The sequence below is a fragment of the Halyomorpha halys genome, unplaced genomic scaffold, assembly GCF_000696795.3.
Source record: "Halyomorpha halys isolate HHAL.00 unplaced genomic scaffold, Hhal_1.1 Scaffold2325.1, whole genome shotgun sequence".
In the NCBI taxonomy this organism is placed as follows: domain Eukaryota; kingdom Metazoa; phylum Arthropoda; class Insecta; order Hemiptera; family Pentatomidae; genus Halyomorpha; species Halyomorpha halys.
The window spans coordinates 32,274-51,230 of record NW_027109184.1 but is presented as its reverse complement, the minus strand read 5'-3'; the positions used below and the strand labels follow the sequence as shown (position 1 = coordinate 51,230).

Sequence of the window (18,957 nt, the reverse complement as noted above, 5' to 3'; positions counted from 1 at the left end):
ATATACACACACACACACACACACACACACATACATATATAAAGTAAAAAGTACATAGTACATATGTATAAGTATGTATTTTTATATTTCTTATTTTTTAACTTCTTTTATTGTGAACTATATTTTTTCTACAAGTATATTTGTTATTATTTCAGTTTTCATTAATTTTCTTATAGCTTTTTGTAAAATTATTTTTTATTTATACTTTTCACTGTATGTCTTATTTTTATTTTCTTTAATTTACTTTGGTACGTATTTGGTCAGACTTTAGTTTAACTTTATTTCATGTTACTCTGTTACATTGCTTTAGTTGTATATTTTTTTAGACCTGTTAAAGTGCATTGCAAAGTAGGGCAGAACATTGCCTCATGATAAATAGTTCAATTAATATTTGAGTTCTCCATGTAATGGTTGAAAAAATAAATATAACTCACCTTCATTGTGGGTGGCCATTTCTTGTTCCCCTTCAGTAAGCTCATCTGTAGACATGATGATAACAATTAAAACAAACCAAGAAAAGAAAATATCTCATTTCACAAACATAAAATTTAATAGTGACATAAATATCTACAAGGGTGCGTAGCAAAGTTGCACAAAGAAATTCCCTGGCTTTTTCATATTTTAAACTCGACCCGATAATATTTGTTAAAATTAAGCATGCATTAAATGCTAATTATTATACATTAATCACTATCAACATTTATTAAACTAATTAAAAGCCTTTACAAAATGTCGACAAGGGTAAACTTTATTCTAGGAGTAGGAAAAACTAATTTATTGGACAGAAATATGTAAGTTAAAAGTTTACTTCAGCTCCCCCAAAATGGCGGAAGACCATTTTTATCTAACCAGAGTGTACCAAAATAATTGGAACAACCCGACTATGGACGACTTAGGTTAGGTTACGATATTAACCTCCTTTCAAGGGGAAAATTTCTGTCCTTGTACACTTACTCCTTTCCCCCTTAGTCAAAGGTTAGCTTATAATACACCACAATTTTCGGCAGCAGTTCGTATTACGTTTACTTCTTTTAACTTATAAATATCAATATTAAATACATCTTTTGTCCTTGTCCTTTTATTTTTTATTACCTGTATTTCTTGAATTATTACTTCAATATTAGAATATATATTACGAAATAAAAATATTTCATATTACATATTTATATCATTATAAATTATAATACTTAGACCTGAAAATAGTTCTGAAGCATTTATTTTATAGTAAGAAAATCATGTAATAGTTAATCTGACTAGAATAATAAGGTTCTCTTAAGCTGTCAATTAAAAAGAATAAGATAATTGTTTAATAGTTGATCTGAATATAATAAGGTTCTCTTGAGCTGTAAATAATTAAGAATAAGAAAATTGTTTAATAGTTAATCTGAATATAATAATAAGGTTGTTTTGTGCTTTAAATTAATAACAATAACAAAAACCTTTTATAAAAAAAATCGTGTGAAACATTTTTATCTATACCTGCCCCTGGCAAATACAAAATTGACAATCAGCGTACTGCCTGACTGTTATAGTAATTAAACAAATAGCATATTAGTAAACCCCTAACCATCTTCTCCTCATATATATTATACAGGGTCGACAATCTTCCCATAATTTTATATTTTATATTTATTAAAGAAGGAAAATAAAAAAGAGTTGTATTAGGTTTAAAGGAAAAAATTGTATTTAGATATATGGATAATTAACAGGAAAAAAATAAATAAAAAATAATTAAAATTAAGAAACAAAAAAAGTATGTATTACAATAATATATTTTAAATTTACTATACTATACCTATACATTATTAGAATTAAAACAATTGTCTAACTCCGCATAAATATGCCATGTATTTTAGCAACCCAATATAGCAGAGCAGCAAAACTTTTTCTCTCTTTCTAAAAAACAGATTGAGACTTAAAAAAGCTTAAATAGTTAGCAATTGTTTTAAAACTAATATCCATAGATATAATATGACTTGTGGTAACACCATAAGTTCCTGTTTAAAAATAATTTGTTTTTAAAATATTTTTCCCTAATGGATGGAAATATCAATAGAGAGGATATATGGGTTCATTTCATTTTCAATTGGTGCGCTAGACTCCAAGAGGATAACTTTAATGACCATTTCCCAGTAGAAATTCCCTCCAGAGGGGAAAAATCCCTGTTGAAGTTGTGGGCAATTTATTTTGAACGGTTGGAAATCGGTCACCTTCAGCACTTTTCGGCACCATTTGAGACCATCAGTACACGCTGGTCAAATAAATCCCCCACCATTTTGGGGGAGCTGAAGTAAACTTTTACCATATTTAAATATGCTCCATGTTTTTCACATTATACCATATCCTTTCTTTAATATTTAATCAAGATTGCAAAGTACAAGTCTGTAATTAATGTTTTTTGAAAAAAATTACTGCTATTTTGAATCAAAAAGGATGATAGTGATGTCAGATTCTGAGTATTTTTCTGGGGTTACAAATGGCTTTCAAGTTAAATCTAGAGAAAAGTCGGTCCAGTTATCTTGGAAAAAATATTTGGATAGTGGTAGGAAATATTTTTTATTTATTTGATTTTTGGAGTCCACTAATGAGGCATAAAGAAGTAAAATATGATAACTGTAAAAATGAAAACTTTTACAAGGTTAAATTGCTTGTTAATTTTTATTTACCTTCGTCAGTTTTACCTTCAACCAATAACCACTTACTATAGCTTAATATCAACATTGTTTTCTTAAGAAAACAAATTTCTTAAAGATTCGTTCAACTATTTATGAAATTAGCCAAAACAAGTGATACCAAAAACTTCAATTCATAAAAAAATCCTACTGACCATGTTTTCTAACCGAACGCCTCATATCTCCAATTGTAATACATAATTTTCATCAATGATTAAAATAGGTTTCATATCAATTCAATATTATTCTCACCATAATAAAGCTCATGCCCCTCTTCTTCTTTGATAAAAATTGTGGGAACTGCAAAAAAGGATTCGATAATTATTAAATTTCAAGCACCAAGCTTTCTGGCTCCATCTATACCATCATTTAATTATTTGATAAATTAGTAAATGGAATTGGAAATAATAATAATAAAATTTAGATAAATGATTGGTCCTTCAAAGTGCAGTATCAGTAAAACATAACATAACATGTCTTATCCAGTAATTTTTTCTCACCTTCATCCGGTACAAGCATCTCATTCTCTTGTTTCACTTGAACGAGCTCACCTGCTGATATAAAAATTATATTATAATAACAAAATAAAAAGAATATTTCATTACATAATAATAAAGTTTGGAACTCTTTAAATAGATTTTAAACACAACATAACATAAGTTTTTAAACAATATTTCAATTTTACAAGTATCCACAGCTAAGTAAGATACAGCTATTGTATCATTCACAAAACGTACTACACTATAATAAAACAAAGAGCAAGATGTTAGCATTGCTGATATAGCAAACTAAAAGCAATATCGATAGAGAGTAAGCAAAGCCAACTTTGGCCATGGGGTTTCTGCATAACAAGTACTAAAATTTATTATCAAGAAAACTATTAATTATGAAAGGGAAATATTTTGCTTAAAATTCGTTGGCATGAGTCAAAACAAGCTAAATAAAACAAATGGTACCTAATTTATATTGATTGATCAAATTGTTATATAACTTTTATTCTAATGTAGGATTAAATAAAAAAATAATATATATATGATAAAATGATAAGGGTCCTATCAAACTTCGTAACATTCAAAAGGTTTAAAAAACAAACTTACAAGTGGATTTTGATTGATCTTTTATGTCTTGCTGTGCAGAGACACCAGAACTAGATGCATCTGAAAATGTAAATAAAATACATGATAATTATACGATTTAAGGCATCACTACAATATAGGAACCTAAATATTGTACAATTAGAAGCTTAGTTCAGTAACAGTTCATAGACAACAATTAATTAATGGTCAATAATAATGTGTAAACAAATGCTTGTTATTTTTACAATAACAATAAATAAACGAATAAATATTTACAAAAATTGCTAATTCCAATAATCAGTTTATTGTTCAAACTTAGGTACTATTATTCAGCTACTTACGATAATGATAGAAACTAAATATATCAACATAAATAACTTTAAAAGTGGTACTGTAAAAAATAACAAGAAAACTTTAATAGAACCTGATCTCAACTTTTTTATATTAGCAATAGGCAGTTAACAATATTTTATAATAATTATATAAATATTTTAAAACAAAGACATAATTATTCAAACAAACAATGGTAAAATTAAAAAAAAAAAACATCCAAATTACAAAATATACTTTCTACATACCTAACAATGACATATTATCTCAACTTTAAATTCGATAAAGCAACAATAGTCCTTAAACAACGACCCCTTTGACTACCTTAGAGACGCCAAAGAGGTCGAAAACCAACTTATGCCATGAAGTTGTTTTTATTTCAAAATGTCTTAAATTTTATAGTTCAATATTTCTTTATAGATTCTGCTGGTAAAAGACTTAAATTTAAGTTTACATTTATGAACTCACAGGGGCTTCTTGCGTTATTATCGATCAACTATAATAAAAAAGAAATTTGTTTAAAAAAATGGTATGTCCACTTAAATGACTTTTCTCACAACTTTGGCTTCAATTTCCAATATTAAAATCATTTACTGTATCTTTGCTAATATTAGGCCGATTAAATGTGTTTTTAATTTTTGCATTAGACGATCTAATCATCTTTTAAACAAGCGTATGGAATGTTCCAGAAATTTCGGGCGCAGTGAATAACTTTTCAGTAGAGTAACAGTCAATCAAAAACTATTAATTGTAAGTTTTCCACGACTACACATTTAACATAATTAGTTAATAGTTACGCCTAACGTTTCTCAACTAGAGTCATTAAAGTTAATAGACCAAATAAAATATTTAATTAAAAAAATTACTTGTTGCCAAAACTAATAAATTTTAGTTTAGCTGTAGTTCATCAAAAAACAACTTATTTTGAGCCTAGTTCCAAATAGCAGTTCTTCATGCGGTATCAGTATAGTGACGAGTGACTAATCAAATCAGTCGTGGCTCCGATTAAATTAAATGTGACTGATGCCAAACGATGAACTGCAATTGCGTGAATAAGGATACATTACACCCAGTTGTCAATCTACTTAACGTATTCCAAGGGAATAAAAATTATTTGTTTTCATACTTTTATCTTCTTTGATTATGGTAAAACCAAATAAAATATCTTCTGTACAACAGCAGCTTACTTTGAGCTCCTGGTTGAAGTATAAACAAAAAACAGGCCTTTTTGCCAGAGAAAGATATCTTACAGCGCAAATTAAAATGGTCAATTCAAAAATTTACATTGTGGTTAACCAATGAAGGTTTCATTCTAAGCAGTATGCACCCATGTCCACGGGATCCTTGCCAAAGTACAATCTCTTGTAGTTGTAATCTTCTGGAGGTATCCTCTTAAGACCTGCACCGCCTCCTCATGTAAGCTATAGTTACCCGCAATAGGGCTATATTGGCCTATTGTCAATAACCTGCTTTTCAGAGATATTTCGGTATCAAGCGGGAGATGCATGCAAAAATATTAAGCACCACTTCTTTATAAATACAAATCCCGGCCAGGTATCAGAGGCCTCAGCGCTCCCAAAACGGTTAATCCAGGGTCATCTTACTTACCGCATAGTCTATGTGAGACTATGTTTATTTTTAAATTCATTCTGAACCGTATTTCAAGGTAGTTTATCTTACTTGGATGAATTTTCTCACCATAGATCTATAAGGTGATACAATGTACTCTGTCAGTTCTTCCTCTCAGAAGGATGGACTGGATTTTAGCAGCGGAAATCTTCAGCTTCTTGTCTCATACCAAACTGTTAGCAGATTGGTACCTGTCCCTTAAAAGTACAGGTGTACTTTTGGACATTTCGATCAACTATACAGCCGCCTTCCAACTTATGATCGTCTCCATTGTTTTCCGTCGGGAAGATACGCGAAAACTAGCATAAAAGCAATGCAACCCTATTTGGTAAAATGTGTCTCACAATAAACAATGGAATACTACCATAAAAATCCGTGAGGTTGAGACTTGCAGCTCCTCTGCTACTAAGCCCGGCGACTCAGATTTAGGCAGATGATCTCTTTCTTGGGGGCTAGCGCATGCCACTACTCCCAAAAATCTATTTTTTTTTTAACATTCTTATTATACAAATATAATATAATATATGTGGGGGTTCCACTTAATTTTTTGAGGGACAATTTTTTTTATTTTTACTGTGGTGCAGATCAGCGGTCGGTGGAGCACTTCACAGATGGGGCTGCATCTTGTCCTCTGCATCCGTCGATTAGGTACAGTTCACCTGTTTGACGGTAATTTGAACCTCATTGTTGGTGACTGTCGGAATTTTTTTATTTATTGAATTGAAAATTCTTTGCTGATGTTCTAAAGCTCAACAAAACACATATATGGGAATAAATTGGTATCGTGACCCGAGATGAAACGAAAGTGATGAATGGAGAGGGAAGGGCACTGGTTAATTCTAGTCGGAAAATGTTTATAGGAGAGTAGTAGGTTAAATGATCTTGACAATCCTGACAGTGTGAGCTACTTTAAGATTCTACCCTTATTAAAAAAGAATCCTGCAAGAATTGTCAGGTTGTTCGATTTCAATTATTATTATTATGGAACTAATTTATTTGTAATGAAGCATAATAGTGCCTGCTCAAGCCCGAACAGATGATCAACGTTGTCAACCAATACTTATTCCCGGGCCTTGTTTACCCTCTCCAGACTGCTCCCCTCACAATGATACGTCCTGCGATATTGGAGGGCATTGATACCAATATCAGCAGGAGTATCAAGGCCCATCATCGGGCTCCCTGCTAACACCTCGTCGGCGATACTGTACGCACCCAGGAGGTATCGAGGACTGGGTCTGATCCGCTGTCAATGGGAAGCTCTACTACAACATTGGTCCATTGCCCAGCGACTGTCGAATGTTCCGGATGCCCTCTTTCGGTCTATATTCAGTTACGAAGACGAAATCGCGGCATGTGCTGATAGTCTTGGGGTGGATAAGGGCAACCAAAGTGTGAGAGCTCTACGGCAGTCGTTGCGTGAGAAAGCTTTCGAAGAATGGGCCAGTTGCAGGTGGCAAGGTATTGGTGTTCGCCAGTTCAAAAAGAACCCGAGAGCTAATAGATATGTATGTGAGAAGCAGGTACTCTCGGGGTCAGAATGGGCTAACGCCCTTAAACTTAATATCAACTACGCACCCCTGCGTGGAGTCCCAGGAGCCAGTGGACAGCAAGAAGTTGGGTCCCTCTGTCGTAAATGCGGCAGAGAGTCTGAAACACCAGCTCATGTGCTGGGAAGGTGCTCCCTCTTTATAACACGCTGGCACCACAGGGTCAAAGAAGAATTGATGAAGTTCTTTGAAAGAAAAGACTTCACCTGCTTCGAGGAGGTCTATTGTGTTGACACCAACGGAAATATGCCGATATTGTCGCATTTACAAAAATCGGAGGCACGGATCTGGTCTTGGATCCGACGGTATGATTTGAAAGTAATGACCTCGAACAGGAAGGTGGAGTGGAAAGGAAAAAAAAGGAAATATATGAAAAATGCGTCCCTTTCCTAAAGGAAAAATTCCGCGAGACCTTCGGAGAGAGAGAGTTCACCGTGAGAGGTCTCTGGTTTGGATCTCGTGGAACAATACCAGATAGAACAAGGAGCTTCATAGAAGGCCTAGGTGTTAGCATCGGGGATATTGCGATCTTAGCAGAAAATATTATTTTGGACTCCCTGGGGATCATACACCATCACTTGCATGGGAATTAGCTCGGAGATTATTTATTGTTTTATTTATTTATTTTAATTTGTGGACCTGTCGATTTGTGTGTTTTAACTTATTTATTCATTAAATTATTTTATTTTATTAGTACTATTATTTATTTATTTTTTTAAACTTATTTATCCATTCAAGTGTTTCTTGTAACCAGCTTTTTGTTATATTTTCCTTTGAATCTATGCGTTAGTCTTGTTCTCGTAGAATGTATTTGTTTGTTTGTTTTTGGTAAGCTGATCTACTGCTGTGACTATTATTAATGGTCTGATCTCACACTGCCGTCTATTAGTATATTTGTTTAGCGGATCACTGGAGGGGATCTAGAAGGGTGAATTCGGGAGAGCGAATTTGTTGATCGGGTGAATTAAAAATTGTGAAATGGTGAAATTGAAGGAACAGGAAAGGGAAAGAAAAAAAGGGAATGAATTGAAATATTTGTATTTGGCGTATAAATTGAAATTGATTATAAAAGGAAACTAGAGAAAAAAAAACCTGTTTTTTATTATTTTATTATACCATGTAATTAATATATGTCCGATTACTTATTGATAAGCATGCTGTGTATGTAGCAACCTGATGTATTTGGGCAGCATAAATGAATAAAGTATTTCTCTCTCTCTGTTAGAGTAAACTTATAAGGGGTTGCCAATTGTTATAGTAAATAATTACAGTAATACGTTTGAACTTTTATTGTACTAGTAATCACATAAGGGAAAGCCAACTCTGTCTGACCATGTTCCCGTCCTAAGCACCTTAACATTGCTAGGGTAAATTTAGAAGACTTTTCATTTTTAAGGTGAACTTAATTTAAACAATAAATAGATTTTCTACAAGATAAGTTAATTTTAAAAATGGATAAGCTAACCAACATAAACTGCAATAATTGACCAGTATTTGCAAGACATATTGAAACATTCAATCAAATGTTTAAATTTCATATTTTAGTTACCACTAATAATACAAATGATAATGTCAACTATAATTTCACAAATGAATAGTATAATTGCAGCGATACCGTTACCTACTAGTCTATGACAGCCACCGAAATCACTATGGCCTGGTATGACGCAGCCTACTAGCTAACAAAGGAACTAATACTGGCGTCAGGCAATACCTTAATTGTAACATTTAACAACTATATAAGACATTGTAATATACATAAATGTATTATTTGAATTAATAAAGATTCCAATAGAATCTGCTGATTCACTGAAAGGTAACATCTTACACGTAGTATCTCTGGATGGTGTTTAATAGCCCAGAGACAAGAGTAGGCCAAAATTAGAAGATCACAGGGTGTAACCTAGCTTCACGAGAAACACCTTCTTAGTAGTCAGAGGATTACAGTTTACATAGTGGACCAATGCATTTAAGTGCTATATTTTAAATAATGTATATAGTCTATTATTTCTCTACCTTCTCTGGATTTCTCTTCCTTTTATCCTATCGTAGGATCCGGCGGCTGACTACCCTCAGGGTTTACATACCCCTTCGCATCTACAGGAATAGTACCAGGTAGGACGAAGTTGCCTTCCAGCATGACTCGGGAGCTGGCTATCCTCCGTATCTGCAGGAAAAGTACCCTCAAGGACGAGTTTTATTAGTCAGAGTTGGGCTGGATTTTTTGAAAAATTATCCTTTCACTAGGGGTGAGGATAATTGGTGTATCCTATAAGCATAAATCCGTATTTTTTCTTATTATTATACAGCCATTTTCAAATATTAAAAAAAAAATAAAAAGTCTGGTACTCTACCTGCATCAGTCGGTCAAAGGATGCCTCATCAGTTGATGCAGGATCACAACCGAGTTCTTCCATGGCTTTTGCAAAAGCTACCTTCCGCTGGAGAACGGCGCGACCCCCATTACGTGTGTTTTGCGTTGAAATTATCACTGACAAATCTGGCACCAAATTGACTAAAGAGGTCTACGCATTTTTCTCTTTTCAAAGAAATACCTCGAAGAACAGCAAATACAGCAGTGAGCGGATATGTCTTCGTCTTAACGATGATAGCTGCTGTTAGTATTTCTTCTATTTGTGCTATGAAATTGTCATAATGATTAATATTTTCTGCAGATTTATTTTTCTTGCGATATTATTGTACTAATGTTTTTAGTGTAAGGTATATACTTTTGTATTTTATTCATTTTGTTTCTTATCTTATGCAGTTCTTTGGCGTTAATATAATCGTGATATCTCGCCGGATGGTCACCATCATAATTCGCACATTTCAGTTTACCCTCTTGAGGTTTGGTACATTACTGTTAGGTGCTTACCCCGACATTTCACACATTTGGTTCTTTACCACAAACATTCTTATGGTAATCTAATTCCTGACAATTTTTGCTTAGTGTTATGAGTTTCATACTATTTTTGGAGAGACTAAATCCACTAATTGCTGCAATATTCTCAATATTTTTATCGTAAGAAAAACTTGAAAGGAACATAATGAGAGGGTTTTTATCTTTTCAGGATAATCTGGCCATAGCTTGTATGATTTTGTAATTAAATTTTTTAAATACTCTATTTTCTAAATGTGGTTCAGGCCCTTGGCCCCTACTGTTATCCAACTTTTTTTTCTGATTTATTTTCATTTATTTAAATATAGTTTAAAAGTTAAATGTATTATTGTTTTGATAATCTCTAATTTAAGTCTATATTTAATTTTTTTTAATAATCTTAACTGAATTTCAGTAAATTTTTAGAATGAATCCTCTTGAGATTAGAAATAAGATATTTTAAACACTTTAAATCATAGATAAATATCTGAGAAGGCAGTTTATTTATGGTTATCTGATTATAATAATCAATTTTTTTTTAGGTAGGGAGGATGGTGGAGCCTTTGTTTGAGCTTTTTCCTTTATTCCTTAACTTCCCAATTAGCATACAAGAAGAGAATTTATTAATACAATATGTATACATACTCAGCAACAGTTTTATATTTATTTTGAGTAGTATATGTATGTTTTATAACCTTGCTTGATAAAAAGGTAAAGTGAAAAATTGAGACAAATTTCATAAAACTTTTCATGTTTTATACGTCAAACACATTTAAATGTAACATACAATAATTGATGTTCAACTTACACAATAAAAGTAAAATTAAAACAATGTCACTGTATAAAATTAAACTTATGTGAATATAATTCAACACCATTATTATTATCACTGAAACCATTATCAGGAGCTAAATTTTTATTTTTTAATACTTATAGATTATATTGAGATAAATAGTTCTTAATCATGATAAGGATTACATATTAAGGACTATATATTACATTTATTTAAAATGTATCAATGTTTCCAAGTTCCCTTCATTCTAAAGGATGCTTTTTTATTTTTCCCAACATAAAATTCATTTATTATCATCTATAAATTATTATTAATAATAACAAATGGATAAAATTTTGTTTGATTTGAACTTATAAAATTTTATAGTTTTTAATTCTCATAACATACTCAGGACTGTACATTAGAGAGAAGCCATTAAATGAGTTTTCAAATTATAGACTTATACTGATTTATATTTCCTGCTCCAGTTCATGATTTATTATATTCATTGATCAGGATTCTTATCAGTATGATGAGCCATTATATGTCTTTTCAAACTTTTAGAATGTACTGATTTAAAATCACACTGAGAACATTGATGAGGTTTCTCACCTGTATGACGGGCCATTATATGTTTTCTCATTGTTCCGTAGAGTGCTGCTTTAAAATCACAGTGTGGACACTGATGAGGCTTATCATCTGTATGACGGGATATTATGTGTCTTTTCATATGTCCAGATTCTACTGATTCATAATCGCAGTGAGGACATCGATGAGCTTTCTTATCTGTATGACAGGCCATTATATGACTTTTCATATGTCCAGATTGTACTGCTTTGTAATCACAATGAGGACAATGATGTGGTTTCTCCTTGCTATGACGGGCCATTATATGTCTTTTAATATGTTCAGGCCGCACTGACTTATGGTCACAATGAGGACATTGATGAGGCTTCTCACCAGTATGATGGGTCATTATATGATGTTTCATATACTGAGATCGAACAGATTTATAATCACAATGAGGACATTGATGAGGCTTCTCACCTGTATGTTGGGCCATTATATGATTTTTCATACTTATAGAATATGCTGATTGAAAATCACAATGAGGACATTGATTAGGCTTCTCATTGGTATGATGTGCCAATATATGTCTTTTCATACCATAAGATTTTACTGATTTATAATCACAGTAAGGGCACTGATGAGGCTTCTCACCTGTATGACGGGCCATTATATGATTTTTCATTTCAACAGCTCGTGCTGATTTAAAAACACAATAAGGACATTGATGAGGCTTTTCAGATTGATGAGGCTTCTCACTTGTATGTTGGGCCATTATATGTCTTTTCATTCTTCCAGATTGTACTGATTTATAATCACAATGGGGACATTGATGAGGCTTTTCATTGCTATGACGGGCCATAATATGATTTTTCATTTCAATAGATTGTACTGATTTATAATCACAGTGGGGACATTGATGAGGCCTCTCATCTGTATGATGGACCATTATATGTCTTTTCATACTTCCATATTGGACTGATTTATAATCACAATGGGGACATTGACGAGGCTTTTCATTGCTATGACGGGCCATTATATGACTTTTCATTGTGTGGGATCGTATTGATTTATAATCACAATGAGGACATTGATGAGACTTCTCACTTCCATGGCAACTATCCTCGGTACCTATAAGCAATAAATTATCATACTAAAAAATAACTATAATATATATAAACTACTTCATTGGATTTAATTAAATATATTCATTTTTAAATAACTAAAACAAAAATAAAATAGTAGTGCTAGATTGTTGATAATAACAGTGTTTGATTACTGAAAGGAAGATGGTCCAAAGGCCTCTAAAGTGGGATGAAATGTTGACTTTAAATAAACAGCACCCAGACCATCTTACTCTTATTAATTTTTAACAATATTAACAGCTTCTTAAAATATTACAATTTAAGAAATTACGTTATATTAGTTAATGATTATTTTAAAAAGTAAATTAAAATTCATAAAATATAATGATAAAAATAAGAGCAAAATCAAGATGTTATGATTTCTAAAATTATTTATATTGTAATCATGAAGACTTTTAAGACTCGATACCAGGATAAGAAGTAAATTAATTCCAAACTGATGATTTATGACATTAGAGGCCAGGGTAAATTTCCAAACCTGTTTCCTGAACATGTAGCTCTCCTGCATAACCCGAGATAGTTCATTACAATTTTCAAATCAACAGCCATCTACATTATTTTCAACTTAACATAGCCTCTATTACAAGAAGAAAAGTATCTTCAAATGATCTTACAGCTTTATTTTCTCATTGTACTCAAAATTCATTATCACAGGAGATTAAAAAGCAAAACATCCACTTTGAGATATTTGAGGAGCCAATGGTCATGGAACTCACCACCTGAATTAATAAGAAGACAAAACCTTTCAGTTATTTCTCCTTTTTTTCCTACTTATACCACCTGCACCTCTTTCTGAATCACTGGACACCATAGACTTATACTTTTCATTTCAACAATCTAAAGCCTCCACATTATCAGACATTAGTGAAACTCCTAAAAAATGCAGCATGGGTGATGAATTTCATTATACAAGAAGTCAGACCTTAAGACTTTTACAGAAATTGGAATCCTACAGTGGACAGGTTACAGGTCTAAGGGTGGACAACAGCGAAATTCCAAAAACAATTATGAGTGAGAAACTTAATTACAAAAACAAGATCGCAAGATCTAAAGTCAGGAGGTTGGACAGCGTAGAAGCAGATATATGAATGTTCCATGACCACAACTGGAGAGCTACTGCAGGAAACTTAATTCTGCTGGATTGCCGATTCCCTAATGTATGTATGGAAGATATACTGTAAATTATGAAAATATATAATTAAAAATAAAAAAAATAGAGATACAATATAGTTTTATAAACTAAAAGAAAAATAATAGAAGATGTGCAGAAAACCATGAGAGTATCATATCCATAACAAAAAATTGATTAAAAAAAAATGTGTTGATCACTGAAAATAAAAATACAAATAACTGAAATTTGATGATTCAGGAACTCAATACAAAAGAGGGGGTTAGGGTTAGATGCTATGTGGAAATATGTTTTTTCCCCTGTTTCCAACATTACTATTTTTTTACATTATAGGTAATAAGATAAATGTTTCTCACCTTCATCTGGGACAAGCAGTTCTTCTTCTTGTTTCAGATATGTTTCTTGTTTTGCAATAGTAACTCCACCTGCTGATATGAAAACAACATTAGGGCAAAGCAGAGGAAACACTTCATTACATTCATGTCAGATTCAATAAGATCATCCAAACTCCCATGTACAGAAGAAAACAATACTATAAAACATTACCCTTTTATGCCAGTTAACAAACAGTATATAAAAAAGACATTTTCAGGCTTATGGTTCAACTTCTTTTCTTTGGCTTCAGATTTTAGTAGCAGAGAACATTGGACCTTTACAACCAAGGTTAGCAAAAAGAGTAAGTGTTATATTAACAACATCATATAGTTTAGCTTGCCACCTCTCAGATGGCTGGACGATATAGGAGGCGATGGATTTAAACTGCTGGAGGTGAATGGAAGAAGGCAATAACAGAGCCGATGGTTCCTCAAGGGCTGTAGAAGTCCAGGAACGAATTAAACTAAAATATGTAAAGGGAACAAAATAATTAAGATAATTAGATATAAATGAAAAGAAAAAACAACTTAATATGTTGGTCAACAAGTTCTCTACAATGATATAATTTTAAACAAACAAAAATTTGATGAAATGACACTGGATAATTAAAAACAAAAAACAATTTGGAGTCTAATAACACTTTTAAGCAAGTACAGCTAATCCGAACACTCTGGTAATCTGAACTGGTGAAAAAAAAGTTACTTTTTCAGAAAAGGCTCAGCTGGCAATAACATTTTTGCTTTCAAATAAAAGTGATCATATGTAAAGGACATTTGGAATTTCACGATCGTTAGGCAAGTTATTGTAATCACTGTGGAAATTTTTGCACAGTATCGATATCGGATAGTCAGTCTAATTCCTATGAAAGTGTTCATAATATATTTTGTTGCAACTGGAAATATATAATATCTATTGCATAAATCATTTGATTCTGTAAAACTATTTAATTAATAGTAGAAATATCTATAATTAAAATTTTATTGATGAACCCCCCTTTTCTTTTCTTTTTTTTTAAATCTTGTTTTAAATAAATCCATAAAAAGAGTACTTTTTATTTGTATTTAAACTTTTTTCACTTATAAATGAACAATCATATAATTTTAACAAATTAAATCATCAATTAGCATGCTTGTGATTAAAAAATCAAAAAAGCCTAGTGCTTTCAAAAATTTCAAACTGCCTTTTTTTTATACAGGTCAGGCAAAAATTTGGATCAATTTTATATTTTTTTAAGGAATGGTTTCATGATGAATTTGTTTCATCAGTGGGAAAGCATTTGGAATCCAATGATCTGGAATAAAAAGTTATTTTCTTTTTAGATAACTGCCTTGGCCTTCCAGAGGGGTTTTGGTGAGCGATGACAGGGAAATAACAGTGATGGTTTTTTGCACCGTACTGTTCTCCAACAACCAATGGACCAAAGTGGATTAAAAAAATCAAGTTCCATTATCCTACAGCTCTACTCTTGTATGTGGTTGCAGAACAAAAAGAAATCCGTACGACATTGACAAGAATTTTCTATCAACAAAGAAGAAGGTGAAAGACAAGTCGAGGAACCAATCACAATAAAACATGAAGAAGAGATAGACAAAAGAGAATGAAATAATGGTATTTCAATCATGGCAGCAAATCTTTCTTTTATGCCTGGGAGAAGAAGCAGTGAACAACTTTCTACAAAAGTCTCAACAAAAAGAATCATTCACCCTTCTTCGAAAAACAATTATTTTTTAAAACTTAAAACTATCAAATTTCCAATAAAATAAGTGTAAAAAATAGCTATGTATATTCATATTGATGATTTTTTTTTTTTTACACCTTATTTTCTAATACTTTCTGTAATCCGAACACCCCCCCCTTCCCGCAGTTTGGATTACCGAGATTACACAGTATATGTAATATTATAAAAGGGAAACTCACGAATTGATTCAGTTTCCATGGTCGTTTCTTCATTAGTTGAAACATCCCAGTTATTTATATCTACAAAAGCAAACAAAATAAATGATGAAACTATAGTTCATGGCATAACTACAATATATCTTTATTGTTCAGTCAGTGTGTGCTTCACTATGCTTATGACAAAAATTACTGGATTTTTAAATTGATTTCTAAACCAAGTATAAATATCTAAAAACAGTAATGAAAGATAGTAGACATTGTTACTTGAAATCATAAAAATCCTAAAGGAACGGTAAAATTGGCTATTCCAACACCCAAAATAAAAATTTTAAACTCATTTCCTAAAATATTGTAACTTTTTACTTATTCATTTTATTCATGATGCTAGTGATCAAGTTAGTGAAGTTTCATTTCATTCGGTTCAATACTTTTATAGTAATTGGAAATAATTAAATACACTACAACCGGTGGAGAGGCTCCGTTATCAGCAAGCAAACAGAGACCGGCCAACCCCTACTCTTACTCTCCCAGTCAGGGGTTATTATACTATATTCCCATTTAGGGTGCATTAACTATGGTTCTAAGGATTGGATACGTTTGATGTTCGAGGGTTTAGCTCTTCCCAAAAGTTTAAGTCCGTAGATCCAGATAGGTCGGAGTATAGTCTTATAAATTAGAAGTTTGTTTGTAGTGAGAGATGAGAGGTCTGGCTGAGCAGTCGGTATAGTTGGCTGAATCGTCTGTTTAGTTCTTGTCTTTTAAGTCTAGTATGTTGGTTCCAGGTGAGTCTTTTGTCTAAAATGAATCCAAGGTATCGCACTGTGTCGGATCTGGGTAGAGGAATATTATTATGAGTAACAGGTGGACAGAAGCTGCAGCGGAGAGTGAAAGTCACATGGGTGCATTTCGATTCATTGACTTTTATCCGCCATTGATTGCACCAATGTTCAATCCGGGTGAGGTATGTTTGGAGATTGGATGAGATTGTTACAAGATTAGGACGAGAGGATAGGATAGGATAGTTGTATTGTCGGCAAATGTTGCCAAGAATGTATCGGGAGTGATGGGAATGTCAGCAGTGAAGAAGATGTAGAGGACAGAACCCAAGACACTGCCCTGGAAACTACTGCCTCGATGTGGTAGATATTTGAGTACTCGGAACCACTGCAAACTCAAAAGGAACAATTTGAGAGATAGGAGCGGAGGATAAGGTATAAGGTTTGGGGTAATATGGACTTGAGCTTGAAAAGCAATCTGGCATGCCATACTTGGTCAAAAACTTGTGTTATGTTCAGAAAGGCACCTGAGCAGTATTGTTTCTTTTCAAGAGCTGAAGAGATATAGTCAACGACTCTGAGACCTTGTTGAACTGTAGAGTGCCTAGGGAGGAATCCAAATTGATGTGAGGGAAAACTCTGTGATTCAACGATGGATAGGATATGTTTAAGGAGGATTTTTACAAAATTTTTTGAGAGGATTGGAAGCAGGCTGATTGGTCTATAGAAAGCAGGATTATTAGGAAGTTTTCCTGGGTTTGGAAAGAGAATTATAATGGAGTGTTTCCAAAGGACAGGAAAGTGGGTTGTTCAGATACAATTATAGAAATATGTAAGGAATAATATAGCTTTGGGAGGAAGTTGGCGAAAGATTTGAGGAGTCAGAAGATCATATTCAAGAGCTTTGGCATGAAGATTTCTGATGAAGTAATTTATCTTGAGCAAATAATTTCATTTGTGAATAGAGATGCCAAGGAAATTGAATCCAGAATAGGTAAAGCACGAAAGAAATTTTGATATCGGATATATTTTAAAAAGCCGTCAAGATATAAGGTGCAAAACAATTGTATTCAACAGCTGTATTATCCTGGCACTAAGTTATGGATGCCAAACATGGTCTCTGACTAAGAATTTGGAGAGAAAGACTAACGCCTGTCAACGAAGAATGAAATGTATAATGCTTGGAGTCTCTCTAAAGGATAAAGTTAGCTCGGTTCGATTAAGAAAAGAAGCTATGGCTACTGATGCCATAAGCTTCGGTAGAAAAATTAAGTGGACCTGGGCAGGCCATTTTATGAGGAAATCTGAAGACAGCTGGACGAGGTGAGCGAGGCAGAGTGGATCAACAGCGTGGACAACACGAGCACTGGGCCTATGAAATAAAAAACAATGTGGCGGTTCATTATTGATGAGGCAGGCTCGAGATAGGGAATTGTGGAAAACTAAATGCCAGCAACCCCAGCTTTAAGGTGTGGCTATTCTCTCCTAAAAATACTCTTATCTCCCACATGGGAAGGTCTATATGTGAATATGTTCAACGTATATATATTATAAATTTTTTTTGTTCTTTATTTTTTTCCTAAGAATGATTTATTTTTGTATTCATATATAAATAAAGACTTATTATTTATGATGCTAAATATTATTAGTAAATAAATCTTAAATATTTATTTAGGTACAACTACAGAGCATCTCATTGAGGGAAGGTTGTGTGTGTGGGAGTTACAAAAAGTTATTAGTGGATTTGGAAAACATGTTGAAACAGACAAAAGAATTTATATCTTATGTGTAAATAGTAAATATACTAGAATATCATCTATAAACAGTAGATATTTGAGAAAAAAATGTTCAATTTTAAATTCAAATTTGTAAAAAATTGAACTTTAAATTACTGAAGGATGTCCCAAAATTAGTGCAAGATTTGAACTAAATAAAATACTTTTTTCTTTTCTTCCTTAAATTATTTTTTTTTTATTGAATAATAAAGTAAACATTATAATAATATTTATTGATTAATTGTATTTTGCATATATGAAAAACACCTTTTAACAGTTGTCTCCCCTTCACTCTGTCTGTACACTTCCACTTTTTCATAACTGCTTCGATATCTTTCAACTCGAACAGGTGGGTGGCTCTTATTTGTTCTTTACTTATTTTTTATTATT

General features: G+C 32.5%; 1 protein-coding gene across 9 annotated transcripts in view; it reads right to left on the bottom strand.

Moving 5' to 3' along the window:
- Positions 1-160: 160 nt before the first annotated feature.
- The window catches only part of LOC106691415 (zinc finger autosomal protein-like), a 27,516-nt gene continuing 8,719 nt past the window's right edge, over positions 161-18,957 (bottom strand). For 2 of the 9 annotated variants that reach the window (XM_067047361.1, XM_067047363.1), the window contains exons 6-8: positions 16,038-16,097; positions 14,102-14,173; positions 10,909-12,602 (exon numbers count right to left, since the gene is read on the bottom strand). In XM_067047361.1, coding sequence (XP_066903462.1) covers positions 11,410-12,602; positions 14,102-14,173; positions 16,038-16,097 — 1,325 coding nt within the window. In that variant the 3' untranslated portion in view covers positions 10,909-11,409. Of the gene's footprint in view, positions 480-2,924; positions 2,973-3,172; positions 3,227-3,769; positions 3,830-10,907; positions 12,603-14,101; positions 14,174-16,037; positions 16,098-18,957 lie in introns of those variants that run through there. The other 7 variants (XM_014437170.2, XM_014437174.3, XM_067047367.1 and 4 more) reach the window with 6 other exon arrangements.